The 15828-nt window shown below is 39.1% G+C and overlaps 1 protein-coding gene across 2 annotated transcripts in view; it reads left to right on the top strand.

Moving 5' to 3' along the window:
* Positions 1-15828, top strand: part of jade2 (jade family PHD finger 2) — a 169229-nt gene that overhangs the window by 110613 nt on the left and 42788 nt on the right. For both annotated transcript variants that reach the window (XM_025006726.2, XM_017419881.3), the window contains exons 8-10: positions 2849-2965; positions 9583-10035; positions 11216-11380. In XM_025006726.2, the coding sequence (XP_024862494.1) occupies positions 2849-2965; positions 9583-10035; positions 11216-11380 (735 nt within the window). The remainder of the gene's footprint in view (positions 1-2848; positions 2966-9582; positions 10036-11215; positions 11381-15828) is intronic.

Raw genomic sequence — 15828 nt, 5'->3', positions numbered from 1 at the left:
CTCCAAATGGAGCAGCTGTTTTCAGACCTGCTTCACGCCTTGCACACCTTTAAAACGGTTCCCGCAGCCAGTCGCGTGTCTGCGGCGTATTCAGCGCCGCTCCTCCGTTTCTCAGTAACCGAGCAGCTTTTTTGGCTCCTCAAACCTTTTGCTTCTAATTGCCTTCTGTCACCCTTGATTGGACTAATTGTTTTCGCTGCTCCGTTTGCTTTTGTTTTGTCTTCCAGCCGCGGAGGGAGGAGAAAAAAAATAATTTGCATGTATGTGAATTTGTGTTTGTGGCTGAGCTAAAGAGGTGTTAATGCCAGAGGAATGATCAACAGTGAGGACCAGATCTGTGTCGTAATTCCTTCTTCGTAAGGACTATTTTTTTCCAACGTTAGATTTACTTATTTTTGCACAGCTTCATTATCTGTTTAAGGATTTAGGAAAAGCTTCATGGTTTGTTAAACCTCAGATTTTGTTTGTGTTGCACTGAAAATAATGGTTTTATCATCGAGAAACTTCTTTGTTCTTTTTATTTAGTCTCCAAACTTAACAAAACAATTTTTCTTTAAAAATTAAATTGTTTTATTTTCTTTGACCAACTGTACAGCAAGGCCAAGAAAAAAAGGATAATTCTGGTATTTGTATACAAAAACAAAACTTAACCCTCTCGTGGGCTTTTCTTCCTCTCTTAAGTTACGTGGACTTAAGGATGGTTAAATTCAAATTTTAATATATTTTACAAGTCAGTTGTAGTCTCAGATGCCTTTGTTTTTAGCTAAATCACTCTTTTTTTTATGGCATGGGGTAAATGGCACATATATAAGTGGCATGTATTGAGTTTTTATTGTGTTCTCGGCTTCCGGAGTTCATATGCGAATAAATGCGAATTCTTTCTGCCGAAGTTGGAAATAAAAACGTCCCACAATCTGTTAGCACTTGAAATGTGTGCTGCGGAAGAGTCTCAGCTACTACCACTCCAACATTTAGCTCAATATTTATAAAACTGTGTTTGCTAAGGCGAATTAACTGAATTGAAATGAATCCGTTGTAGACTTACATCAAATGATTACGTGCTGAGAGTTTCACTGTATTCTGTCCAATGGTTCTTGAGATATTTTGCTAACAGACAAACGGGGTTAACTCCAAAAGTGTTAAGCATAAATACTCCAATGTGTTGTGGTAAAAGTATGTGTTGGGGATGCCTTTCAGCTACTACCACACCAACTTTTAGATCACCATCTGTAAAATCGACTGGATTTTAGCCGTTTTCGTGTCTAAGGTTGACTAGCTGTGGCGGCCATCTTGAATCAGGTTGACTCTGAAAGTTAATCAGCAGTAGATACTCATTCAGTGATTACTTTCTGGGAGTTTCATTAAAATCCATCAAGTGGTTCATGAGATATTTTGTTTTTTGCAAAGACAGAGGTAAATGTGAGCCTTTAAATGAAGCACCGTCTCCCAGATGCTGTTTTTTTTTTTTTTTCTCCCTCTCATTGTGAAGTCTGTCTGTAAACGGCAGAAAGACACTCGGACATGTAGAGTCCTCCTTTTAGAACTCATTTATATTCATCACTCTGATATCCACCCATTTCTGTGGAGGACATTTCAAAATTTGTCAGTTTTTCAACCATCGGTTTTGAAATGCGAAGTAATTGAAGCTGAAAAAAATCAGCAAATGAGTGTGTAAAGGCCTGCACGTGCTCACACACACACACACAAGAGACCTAAAAGATGGAACATGGCTGAGAACCATCGCAGCAATTAATCACATCATACATGACCTGGAACGTTTCTCTGCCTTCAGCCGGAGTGTTTTGTACAAAAGATTTTATCCGTCCGCTCAGAAGCTGAAGATTTGTTCTTCAAGCAGATGAAGAGGTGGAAAAGAAACTCTTCCAGAAGGACAAGTGGATAAAGAGAGGGGGGCGTGACCTGCGGAAATCAGTCCTCCGCTGGTTAATGCAGGCGTGGAGGACGAGGAAGACCCTGCCTCAGACGACGAGAGGAAATGAAAAGGGAGAGAAGTGGAATGATTTTAGGAAAGAAGTCGGATGTGGAGGAAGAAACGGCACTTTGGTGAGAAGTGCTCTCAGCTCTGTTGTGCCCGGGCAGCTGGCACCAGTCGCTGACTTTTTAGTTGTTTAGTGAATGAAGGTCCAGGACCGAAGCCGCTCTCAGAGGACCCCTTTAGATGGAGAGAGAGTCACTCCGGCTTCTACTGTGAAGGTTTTTCTGAGGAACACGTGTGTCCCCTCCTCGGCTCCAAGGACGGTTTATTTTTATTGCTTAAATCGGGACTCTTGGCTGGAAAATGATGACAGGATATCATTCAAACCAACAAAAAACAACGGTGAGTGTCATCATTATCGCCTGCCTGTGTGTGGGTGTCTGCTCCCAGAATATCTCATGAACCGCTGGATGGGTTTTAACCAAACTTTCATTAGATGTTTATCTGCAACTAATTAACCTTTTGGAGTCAGTCCAATTCAAGATGGCCACCACAGCTTACTGACTTTACCAACACAAAAATGACTCACAAATTGTTATTTTCAAGGTTTGACCAGAAATGGCTGCAACTGATAAGATCGTGTAAGTCTAAAACTTTGGCATGAAAAATGGCGGGCGATATGCATTTCTTTGAGTAGTGTTTGGTCTTTAATTTACCAGATTATTTGGCAGAAATTTGCTTATGAACAGAAAATATTTAAACACATGTTGCTTAATTAAAAAGTTAAATAGTCCATTAAAGCTCCTCTTTCAGTAGTTAAGACAATAAAACTAAAAAACGATTGATGCGCAGCTGTTTACGTCTTACACCGGGTGTCTCTGATGAACGTTCCTGTTGTTTGTGTTTCTGTAGGTGAGCATAGGCTGTCCGGAGAAGATGGAGCCCATTACCAAGGTGTCCCACATCCCTGCCAGCCGCTGGGCTCTGTCCTGCAGTCTGTGTCGAGAACTCACAGGAACCTGCATCCAGGTCAGTCCAACCACTTCCTGTTTCTTCATTTTCTCTTCTCCTCCGGATTTATATAAAAAAAAATCAACATACGGTGTTTGTGCCTCCTTGGAGTAACATCTGCTGTCTTCGGTTTATTCCTCCTGGCTGTTTCATCTTCATTCAGAAGTTCGGCGCTGCGTCGACCCTGTAACAAAAACCTCGTTTAACAAAAAATAAACAGCACCTTCTGTGAGAACGCAGCATTAATGCTGAGTACAGAAGCTGAAACTGAGCTAAAACTGAAACAAGCAGAACACGAGCTAAAAACTAAAAGCAGCAAAGAGCTAGCTAAAAGCTAATTGTAGCTGAACTGTAAGTACAAGTAGGAAAAGGCTAACTCGTGTTTTTGAACAAACATTTAAGATTTTGTATAAACATGTTTGTTTGTTTCCATGATCTGAATTTTAAAAGAAAACTCTAAAAACTCGTTTGTTTTCTCTTTAGATGTTGCGATGAAGGCAAACCCTTCCTCCAGTCGTCCTATAGGAACAGAAATAAGTTTTATTTTTCATGTGCAACTTCAAAGCGTTTCTTAATTTCTTTGTCTTCTTAAGAAACTAAATTATTGATTATGTGTGCGACTAATCACGGGAGTCAAAACTTTACACAAAACTTGATTCACCTTCTTTTAATGACAAACTCTAAAAAGGCAAAAAACTTCTCAAATAATGTTCCCATTATTTATTTATTTTTTTATTATGTGCATGAGCATTTTAAGGGTATATGACCGTAAAAAGACAGAAAATAATCCATGCTCACACTTACATGCACTCCAGAATCACACATTAATGTTAAAAGTGACCCAGAAGCTCCCGTCTGTAAGGAAGCAGGAAGTCGTGACTGAAAGCTGGAAATCATAAATGTAGAGTTTTTCTGTGCACACAAAAAAATCACAAAAAAAATCACACGATCTGCACAGTTTTTGTCCTGGCTGGATCACGAACCAGCACCGGTTTAAAATGCCGCTAAGCTAGACGAACAGAACCCCTCTGGCACACGTTACAGCTGTTAACCTGCGTGCTGTTTACCCATGAACGCGTCTGTAAGGTGAACACGTGCGTCTGAGTACTTGTAGTGTGCATACATGGATGCACAGTACATGAAAGAGCTTGTTTGTGCAGCCTTGGGAGCATTTACTTTGACAGTATTGATGCTGTAGATTAACTGTGAGCCTTTGAGCCCGAGCCGCCCGTAGGGAGGGCGTCTCACTCTCATGTTTCCGTAGCTGGAGGCAGCGGCTCGACAAACACTCACTGATCAGCTGCACGCTCAAGGTAAAGATGCAGCGTGAGCGGAGCGACTTCTGCTTTTCAAGACGGGATGAAACCAGTCATTCTGCATTATTCTCATAAACTTACTGATCCAAATGTAGGGGTGTGTTATCTGAAGTCTTTTTAGGCATTTAAAGTAGTCAAAACAGACCATTTTCATTTTGTAATCTTTCTTTTTTTTTCAGCCAAATAAAATGGTATGAAGTACAAAGAAGTATAATTATGCAAAAACCATGCAGAAGGTCATATTGAAATCAAAATCAAATTAATTGAAACCGTTTTAACACACTTCTTAAAAAGGCTCCAAGTTTACAAACTGCTTTTAAATTCTCACACTTCAAAAAAATATGACATTTAAACACATTAAAAAGGGACATGCTTTGTTCTGTTTTGCATCATCTGTATTTTTCCACTCATATAAATACATCATTTTAACCCCCGGTGCAGCCTTCATACTACACAGTACTGTGCAAAAGTTTTAAACCACCCCTAACTGTGTGAATGCTGAATCAGTGTTCACACTACTTTCCTGTTCCTGTTCCCTAGATTTATTTTTGCAGCCAAACTACTTCAGATACTTCGTGCTATCTTAACCATTCACATGTTAAAATGTTGGACTTAATCGGAATACTGTGCTTTTAGTATTTGTGGTTTTTATACTTTTTGAAATACTTTATTTACAAATCTGTTCCTCATGTAACTACATGCAGATCTCTTTAGTTCTTTCTGAAATCTACTTCATTATGCTTGCTTTATTTTTGTTTTTTAACTTCGATCTTGCTCATTATAGCTTTTACTGCAGTTCCAGTTTTATTAATTTCAGACTTTAGCTTCGGTTCTGCTTGTTTTAACCTAAACAGTTTTCATTCTTCAGCAAATTTCTTTATGTAGCACTCAGCGTTTTTTTCTAGTTTCTTTATATTTTGCTGCCAAGCAGCCAAATATTTTTTTATTTTTTATTATTTTTGGTCCGGTTCTTATAGCATGACGTGTTGTTAAAAAAATAAAACGAAAGAATCGTCGGGTGAAGAATAAATCTGCACCAGTTCAACAGCCTTCAAAAGTCAGCTCTTTAAGAAGAGAGAGTTCTGTTAGCATATGCGACAGAGATGACTCTCAGCTACTACCACACTAAGTTTTAGTTAAATATTTCTAAAGTTGACCGAGTTGTAGCCATTTTGCAGTTTGGTAAAGTCTGTTTTAGTCTTGAATTGTGTTGACTCTAAAGGTTAATCAGGTGTATACGTACATCAAATGATTACTGATATTAGTTTTAATAAAATCCATCCAGTGTTTCATTAGATATTTTGCTAACAGTCAAACAAACAGACACAAGCAGTTACATGATCGCCTGCCTTTCTAGGCGGCGGACAGCGATAATTTTACATGCATGCAGATAATAAAGCTGGACCACTGTAAACTTGATGAGTTATAGTAAATTAACAAGTGCTTTGGTATAAGAATGTCTGGATTTCGTATGTGTAGGAACTCTCTATTAATTATTTTAACTTGTTTTCTTTAGTTTAATGTTTCAACTACTTACTGTTACATGTCTGTGTGGTCCTGTTAACCCCAAATAGCAAGGAAAAATTACTAAAAGCACACCGAACATGTAAAGAATCCTGATCTTTGTAAATATACTTTAGTTTTTTTGTTGCATCAGATATTGTTACAGTGTAAACTCTCCATCACCTTTAACGGTCAGCTCCATCGTTCTCTGATACTTACAGCTTAATGACTCTTATTGTGTGCAGCTAATGACTGTTGAGTGTACACAATAAAACATTTGTATTTAACAACCCTTTTAATAATCGGTAAGTCCTTCAAGTGCTACAGGAAACTCCTAATCGGTATTTTACGCTGAAGAGATTAACCAGTCCGTCGTGTGTTTTATTTTGAAAAGCTTAAAGTAAAGTCTGCTCGGATAATTACCACTTCAGGTGTAAAGATAGCTGGAAAACGTCGAAGACCTGTAGTTTTAAATATCTCTGACTGTGCTTCAGGTGCAGAACATCAGTTAAATACAAACAGAATCATCTTAAAATGATTCAGTCAAGTCTTTCTTCGTTGTAAGTCGCTACAAACGTGTGCTGTGCGGAAAAAAGACACACAAGAGATCGTATTCCAATTTTCAAACAATTGCAGCAATGAAACACACCCTCTTTAGTATGAATATTTAAAACATTGTAAATGTAATTCTGCTTTAAGGGAGAGACGTAACAAGATGAAAATGTGTGGCAAATACTGTCACACGGTGGAACAGGGTGACGGGAAAACTGCTAATTCCAAGCAATAACACAAAAAAAGCCTGGAGGATAGGAGGTAAAGTTACAGACAGATTCTTATCTTAAGTTTGACTAAAATAATCACATAAAATATATTGAAATGAAAGCTGAGGAACTCTTGCAAACCTTAGATTCTCAGAGGCAATAAGATTCATGATTATTTATGGAAAACAAGGTTTTTAGAAAGGAGATACAGTCGTAATAAATCAATAATCAGTCCTGTTGGAGGAAGGTGGCTAAGCAGTTGTCTTTTATTTATTAAACCTTTAACTGTAAAATATATAAATAACTGTTCAGAATTCTGGCTCATGAGAGGTGTAAAAGAAAATATGAAGTATTTGCAAAACAAATTTCTCTTATTTTGTCGTAAAGGACGGTGCAGAATCAGAAATATAAGTTCAGACAAAAGGATCTATTTTGCAAATCTCTCATAAGAAAATTGTGAGGGGAAAACAAAACCTGGAAGCAAAGGAAAACCTCCAATGTTTGTAAACACAACAGATTACTAGAAATATAAGAATAGGAGCTAAATAAAAAACCTGTAAGGTGAACATAAGCCTTGTTTTTCCACAGACACGGCGAGTGAGAAATGTTTGGAAGCTCCTGCTGTAAGGCAAACATGTTGTTGTCCTCAGATGCAGTGTGGGCACGGCTAAAACCTAATGAATTAATGAACGCCTGCCAGAACAGAGCAGGTGCGTTGCAGAAGGCCAGATGAGTGGGTTTCTTCTTTTTCTGTTTTGTTTTTGTTGTTTTGCAGGGACGCGGTTCACACCAAACAACACATCTCACCGGCTCCATGCTGGCCTCAACCTTTTGCCTTTTTGACAAAGAATAAGTGAGAGCAGTTGCAGCGGCTCTGTCTGACATTTACGTGGAAATAAAAGTGGATCTAAAGCGCAGACTTTCACTTTTTAACCATGAGGCATTTGTGGTGACGTCTTTCACAAACCAGACACATGATTATTGGATCAGGTCTCCTGACTCTTTACTCACTCATCTAGTGGGTAAATAACTAAAAAATTAAACTAGTACTAGTATGTTAAACAAACTTGCATGATCTATTAGCGCTCAGAGTAGGTGTTGGGGATGACTCTCAGCTACTACCAGACTGAATTTTAGCTCAATATCTGTAAAATTGGCTGATTTATATTATTATTTTTGTGTTTGCTGAGGTTGATTTACTCCAAAATGTAATCAGTTGTCGATGTAGATGATTACTGAGAGTTTTATTGAAATCAGCCCAGACTAAAACAAAACAAACAAACACAGGGGGTTACATGATTGCCCTCCTTTTTATAGCAGCAGGTGATAAATATGGGATTTAATGGTAAATCTTTAAGGTCAAAGTCTTTTCCTTCTAACTTAATCTCCTGTGAAATCCTATTGTTTCCCTCTCGTTACCTAATAAAGCTCAAATCACAGCAAAAATAACAAAAAAATATCCAACAGTATCTGTTTGTATGTTTAAAAATGCTGTTAATAACTGAGTCACAGGAAGTAGGAAGTGTTGTTGCTAAAATGTAGAACATGTACGTGATAGTTTCGTTTTAATTCTTTTGTTTTCTGTCAACAAATATTCAGTGGCAGAGTTTGAGGAAATAATCACAGATTTATGAACAAAAAACTGCTTTTTAGTGTTTGAAAAATGGCTGATAGTCTAAAAGAAATCTTAAACTTTGTAAGAAAAACTAAAGTTTAATTGTAAAAATATTACAAATTCAATGAGAACTGTTGATCTTGTTAAACAAATGTTTAAAAAAAATAAACCCTGAAAACATGTTGAACTTCATTATTTTTCCCTTAAAATCACATAAAAGTTTCATAACTGAATTAGGTGCCATCAGCTCCTTAATATTCAAGTAGTTTTGCTTCTAATTTCCAGTAAAATCTGCAGCATGGGTCAGTTTTTTGGAAGGAATAGCACATCCAAAGACAGGTTTGTTTTGTTTTTGATGCGTTTGTTTTATTCAGTTGAAACTGAGAGGTTAGCTGTGAAGGAAGCAGACATCCATGCCTTTAAATATAATATTTAGTTATTTGTTCCAGAAATGAACAAACTATCCGAAAAGAGCTGATAAGAAGCTTTGATGAGATGATGGTTTGTAGTTTGTCATAAACTGTGATTCTTAAACAAAAGAATGGTAAACACTGCGAGAATGCATGTAAATAACATTTCCACAGCCCAACTTAGACTAGAACTAAATAAACTAAATAAAAAATGTGTTTATTTTTTGCTGGGGCCACAAAATTCCTTAGCAAGTTGAACCAGATTTAGAAAATTAAATCATATCAAAAAGAGTTAAAACATTCTTTCAGGTTATGTCATTTCTCTAAAGGCCATTAGCAAACGTTTAGAAACCTGCCAGCACTGGATTGCGTCCTTGAAAGGAATTAGTTTTATTTTAAACTTTATCAAACGTATTACAAAGTGATTAAAGAGGAACGAGGATGAGAGCTGAGCTTAACTCTTACTCTGAAGTTTGTTGTGGTAAATCAGAAAGAAGATGAGAGAGAAAATTGTTTGTGCAAATGTTACCCAGGAGTGTTTTTCTCTCCCCCCCACAGATGGAGTCTGTAGGAACAGGCAGGTTTTTGTCACTGTGCTTATATACAAACACAGCCCTGAACCCTCCTGCTGAATGTTGAACTCCTCTGACAAGTACAAGCACCGACCTGCGCCCACACTTACACACGTGCGTGTACGTGCGCGCGCCGCTGTAACAGCTCGTAGCCACAAGGCCTCACACAGGCAGGATCACACCGCGCCTGAGGAGGCTAAGTGGGAGGTTGCCCCTTCGGATGACCTGTAATGGATAGTACAGAGCAACACACACACACTGAAACGCATCCCAGGTTACCAGGATGTCAGCAGTGATGGAAGATCCATGTTTGTTGTGATTCGGCTTGTCTTTCTGCTTTGTTGCGCTTATATTGGATCCTCGATGACAGAGTAAATGGACAGAAAATGACACTTCAGCACAGGCGCGCTGTGTGTGTGTGTGTTTGTTCTTCTGATATTTCTTTTTTCTCCTCCCAGTGCTCCATGCCCTCCTGCATCGTGGCCTTCCATGTGACGTGCGCCTTCGACCACGGCCTGGAGATGAAGACCATCCTGGCCGAAAACGACGAGGTGCGTTTCAAGTCCTTCTGCCTGGAGCACAGCTCCACCGCCAGCAACAGCGGCGCGAACATCAACGGCAGCAACGCGGTGAGCAACGGCGGCCACGCCGTCACTTCCACCACCAGCGCAGCCCGCAGCACGGCGGCCAGATCCGAAGGGGCCGCCGAGTTGAACGGCAGCAACGACCCGGAGCAGAGGTCCGTGTCGCACCCAGTTTCGGTGTCGGCGTCAGAGCGAGCAGAGCGGGACCAACTGGAGAGAGAGAAGGCGAGCCAGAGGAAACAGAAGCTCCAGGAGCTGGAGGATGAGTTTTACCGACTGGTGGACCCCGGTGACGTCGCTGAAAACCTGGGGCTGCCCCTCTTACAGGTAATGTTAGATTACTGGATGGAGAGAATGAAATTATAGGAAGTGTTACCTTTTATGTATCACGCTGTGAGAGGCACACCTCCATAAATATCACAAATATCTTTCTAAAGACAGCATAATTCCGGAGCACGTATTTGGGCTCAAAAACTGTGTGGGTGAAACGGCTCACTGAGAAGAGGGGTCAGAACAGCAACACAGGAAGTATGCTAATCTGCTGTTCTCCGTGATGGTCAGCAGAGCGTTTGAGCTCAGTCTTTACTGAGGAAGAGGAGGCTGAAGGCTCCTGATGGGATCATCACATGAGCTGATGGTTACAATAAACAGCAATCTAAAAATGTATTTCCTCTGCATTTCTTGCTGTTCTTCATGTGTTTGTCGAAGTTCAAGCTTTGATCAGAGTCTCAACTAAAATGCCTCCTGTTCAGTAAAAAAAAATTAATTTGAATCATGCTGTGATGAAGTTGGCAAATACATTTTTAAATAATTGGGACAGATTTCTTTTTTTTGTACATGGAAGACAGCTTTTTAAATTTTAGCCACTATAAAACAGTAAGTTCCCAATGTTGGGTCCATGTAACACCAAGTGGGGAGTCTCGAGAAGGTCTATAAAAATCAAATTAACTTGAATAATTATTAGTTGCATATTTCTTTCTAACTGTTTAAACAGTAGCCATAAATGAATAAATAATAATAATATGTTTCAGCTTATGGGGCTCTGTTAAATGGTTTGTTGTGGGGTTTTTTTAATAAAAAAAGAAAAAAGCTATTTAGGTTTTAATGCAAATGAAACATAATAAAGTATGATTAACAGTGAAAACTAAATGTGAACACATTAAGCTAATGATAAATTGAGGTGATAAAGTATATTCCAGATGCCTTCTTTTATTTGGTTTTAATTGTTTTGGTGAATTTACATTAAAACTGGACAGTTTTGTCTCCTCAGCCTTTGAAGTAAAAGTTTTTGCAGGACAATCTTAGCCTTTTTTCAATAATAATAATCTAATTTACTTGTTTCTTACTTCAGTTTCAAGCTTGGCACAATCAAAAGAGATAATTAGTTCTGAGGTTTAGGGTCCTCCTTGATCAATGTTGCTGTTTTTTTAACAGTATCAGAGTTTTGATCAACAAAAGAGTCGATTAATTGCCGTAATACATTTAATAATCTCCCCTTTTTTCGCAGGTGGACTTCTTATATCAGTTCTGGAAGATGAAGAGGAAGACCAACTTCAATCAGCCTCTGGTTACCTTAAAGAGAGACGAGGTGGACAACCTGGCCCAGCAGGAGCAGGACGTCCTCTACAGACGTCTCAAACTCTTCACTCACCTCCGACAGGACCTGGAGAGGGTGAGCCAGCGGAGCTAATGTTTGTCCGGTGTTTAGTATCCCATCACATTTAAATGTTGTGTTTCTGGTTACTGAAGCTGCTTCTTATCCATCTAGCAGCCATGGTGAGATGATTTTGTGTGTGTAGGGTACCAGAATGCGATCGGGCCTCACACACTTGGCTTAAAATATGCTGCAAACTTGCCAGCTGTTGATGAGTTTAGGTAGCTGAAACTGCAGTTACACTTAATTGGGTGCATCTGCAATATTTTCCAGCGGCCGATCTAAATCCGGCTGGTGAACGTCATTGGGTTTGTTGAGGAAACTTTGGAGCTGAAGCAGAAGGCTTCTTGGGCTTATACAGGCCATAAAACCTGGACATAAACTGGTATTTTCAGAGTAACGGAAGCTTCTGAGATTGAGTAAGAGAACGTTTAGGTTGGTCATGACGAAGTAAACTGCTGCGTCTCCTGTTTGGTTAAAAAAAAAAAGGCTCTTGAGCAAACCACCACAGTGTGCCCATGCTTGTTATCGGGTGATCTTCAGGTTCTCTCTTCCGCATCATCATGTTCACGCGAACGGTACCGCTTGTTGTGGGGAGATAAACACAACATCTAAGAGGAGATTGTGTGTAATATGTTGAGTTAGTCATCACTGCTGTCAGTTTCTGTGCACTCATTTGTGGTTCTCTCTCAGCCATCGACCCAAAGCCAGTTCAACATCTTCATTTGGCAAAAAAAACATCTTTTTCGTGGTGGTTGACACACCAATAACACAAAGATGACGGTTGTTTAACGATGATCCCAGCAGTGGATTCTCTTTGTTACCCTTAACCCTAGATTTCAAATGTTCCCTTGATTCTTTATTTGAAGTCAGTTGGAGTTAAAATGCTCCCACACCTTGAAGAAAGTTGCATGTAATAAATTGTTTCACATAAACAGAAATTAGCATAGAGCGCTTCTTGTTTTCTTTGCTTGGTAAGGAAGATTTACCTTGATAATAAATGTAAGACAGAATAACATCAAACCAGACATTTCAATGATCGTTGCATCTAAAGAAAATATATTTCAAGGTAGAAAATGCAAACAGTTTCTCGCTGAATGCCTGTAACACTCAACTGAAGTGTGCCCCTGAGAAATCTTCATTTTCTGTTACTGTAGTTTCTTAATATTGAGGTTATTAGGAAAGGGAAAGGTTCTCACAGCGGGCACAGAAACCACGGTCAGGTTTCTCAGATGGGCTGTGTCCAACCTTACTCCTCACTCATGTCCGTGGAGCTGTAATAATTGTCTGGCATTTGCTGACCCTGAGATTTCTGATTTAGATTCAGAATTTCAGCTAACAGCTCGTAGCCAAAATATCTTCTGGATCCTGAGTTCAGTCCGATCCGGTTTACAGCGGTTTGCCAAGGACGGGAGAGCTGGACTGCTGTTCGGCTTTTTACTTTGGACAAACGCTTGATATCATTACAACAATCTAAAATAAATGGTATCTCAGGGTATTTGGTTTCAGAGACTAAATCAATCATAATTTTCTTTTAGAAACCTTTCTAACTAATTTACAATCTGTTTTTTTTCTCAGCAGGCTGTAAATCAAACTGTCTGGTTTCCTTTTTAGACTTTTCATGTTGGCGTTTGTGCATTTGGCCTGGTTTGGTTCAGCTCAGTTGATTTAATTTGGCTCACAGTAGGATAGCCATCAGGCAGTTAGGAGGCTGCATTGCAACCAAATGACTTCATGTTCTGCAAAAGCTGAAAGAGTGAAAGGTAAATATGGGACAAACTGTTGGCTATTCTTCTTTTTTATTTTGGTTATTTGTCTGTTTCAGCTGGGAGGAGCAGTTGTGTTTTTCAGGGTCCTCCAGAGTTTATTTGGCTTTTAAACAACAATTCTTCATCTATTAACTTAATGTCATTTCAACCAAACAGTCTCTTTTCTTCACAGTAAATTCTAAGAGTAAAAAATTAAAGTTCCCCAGTTTTTCCCCTCGTTTTGCATTGCTGTATATGGCACTTTGGGAGTGACTAAATTAATGCATATCACCCACTGCCTTTCATGACAGAGGTTTAGACTAAGATCATCTTATGTTGAGAAATGAGCCGATTTGGTCAAACCTTGGAAATAAGATGACCCCCAATCTCATGTGATATCATGAGATGACTCGCTCAGAGTACGTGTTGTGGATGACAACAAATCTGTAAAACTCACTGACTTACAGCCATTTTCGTTTTGGCTGATGCTGCTTAGCTGTGTCAGCCATCTTGACTTGGATTGGATTTAAAGTGCAGATCTCATGCAATGAGTAGAACTTGGAGTATTTGTATTTGGAGTACTGACTCTCAGCTGCTAACACACCAAATATTAGTGCAGTAATTGAATTACTGAATGACTGAATTACAGCTGTTTTTGCGTTTTCTTTGGCCAGTTAGCTGTGGTGGCCACCTTGAGTAGATGTACATCCAGTGACTATTTTATAAAAGCTTCATTAAGACCTATCCACTGGTTCATGATATATTTTACTTACAAACAAATGGTCAGACACACACAGGTAAAACCAGAGCAATGAGCAATAACAACATACTCTATGCACACTTCAATATTAATTGTAAAATACCACCTCTGCAGTTGGGGGTATTATTATTATTTTTCTACCTGTGGAACTGTAGGCTCTCCACTCGTGCCTCCAGTGGTCAGGGTTTATTGATTGTCGAAGGCCTCGCTAACCTCCTGACCAGTCAGCGTGTCCATCGACTCCATAACTCTTCTCCCTGCAGACTCGCCATTATTGATGAGAGATTTGCGAGGTGAACCGTACCACTTCAAGCCTCTGAAGTTAGCTCAGTTTATCCCATCGATAACGGCTTAAACAGCTGATTTAATGCGGCCCTGACAGTATGCTAGACACGGGGGAAAAAAACAGCTGTCTTTGCATCAGTTTGACGCTCTGTTTATCTGTCAGTCATCTCAGAGGTTTTTTTGGCGAAAGCCTGCAGGAATTATTTATGTGTAATAAAGTTGTCAATCACGTGGAGGAAGTGGAAACATAAAATGTGTTGGTAATGGATCTCTGGTTGGCAGTTAAGCGTGTTTAAAAAAAACAAAGTGTGAAAAATGCCAGCTGACATTGCATGAACTTGACACATGGTTCATTCAGCTCGGATTTGGCATCCAAATGCTGCTCGGATATGCAGAAACTTAAACGTTAACTCTTGAAATCTACCGCTCTTGAAGGAAAGGGATCATGTAAACACGTTTAATCACATCTCTTGATGGTAAAGTGTCAGTGGGGAACATTTAGGCTGTTCTGTTGGCAGACATGCAGAACAAGATTCATAATTATGTTGTCATTAGTGTAGAAGCGTATGAAAGTAACAGAGTTCGAGTTTTTCTTACCTCTTGATTATTAGCTGCATTTCACGGTGGCGGGCGATAATGTAACTGCATGTGTGTGGGTGTGTTCATTTGTCTGTTAGCAAAATATCTTATTAACCATGGGTCAGATGTCTTAATGTTGCTGAAAACATTTACACGGTTTATTTTATACATATGTTAATTAAACTATAATTAACTTCAAGTGGAGTAAAAGTTCATTTTAGGTTGAATTCAGTTCAGTCTACTTATTATATATGAATATAACTCAGGGCGCTATAGAAAAAAGCAATTAGGTCCTTGTCAAATCTAATTACGTGCAATTTAATTCCAACTCAATCAAAAAATAAGTGGTGTATGAAAACCTATCAAGTCTGTAAATTATTCTGCTGAGTTGACTGATCAAAATATACATTTTTTTAAAGTTATTAACTAAACTAAATCCATACAAAGGGTAACGTTATGGTGTAGGCTAACACAAAACAAACTGGATGCTGAAGTGTGACATTTTTCCTTTTTTCGTGGTGCTGGTTTATTTGTGTTTGTGTCTATTTTTAATTATTATGTTTTTTTGGTTTGTTTGAAGGCACTATAAGGCTTGTTAAGCTGAAGTTGTTGAATGTGGCTCCTTCAGATCGAGAACCCAGACTCGGAGCGAAAGCAGAATTGATTATACTTGCAGCTGGCAGGATTGATCTCCACGTGGTCACATATTGGCCGAGCGAGTGTTGCCAGCTCGCCGCGACCGACGCTAGTGGCTGTCGATACGCTGTACGAGCTCTTTTTCACTTCATCTGTCTTCTTTGCTTTCAACCCTCCTGAGCTTCCTTTACGGTTTCTTTACGCTTCCCTTTTCTGACTCACCTGTAGGAATCGGACGTATTATTGATCACATCAGCGTTGATCCATATTTTAAACCTGTACGCCTGTAGCTTGTTGAGGACGAATGTTTCACCTGTTTTGGTGTTTGTTCCTCTCTTGGTTTAAATATGACACCTTTTTGCTCAATGGAAATGTTTTCTTTTAATGTCTAATCGTAATTGTATTAGTGCTGAAAGTGTGTGTAGGAGAATTGTCTCAGATTTTTCTGTGAAACTGGA

Source organism: Kryptolebias marmoratus, linkage group LG13, assembly GCF_001649575.2.
Source record: "Kryptolebias marmoratus isolate JLee-2015 linkage group LG13, ASM164957v2, whole genome shotgun sequence".
Lineage (NCBI taxonomy): Eukaryota > Metazoa > Chordata > Actinopteri > Cyprinodontiformes > Rivulidae > Kryptolebias > Kryptolebias marmoratus.
Note: the sequence above shows the minus strand (reverse complement) of the source record. Positions and strands in the feature narration are given on the sequence as shown.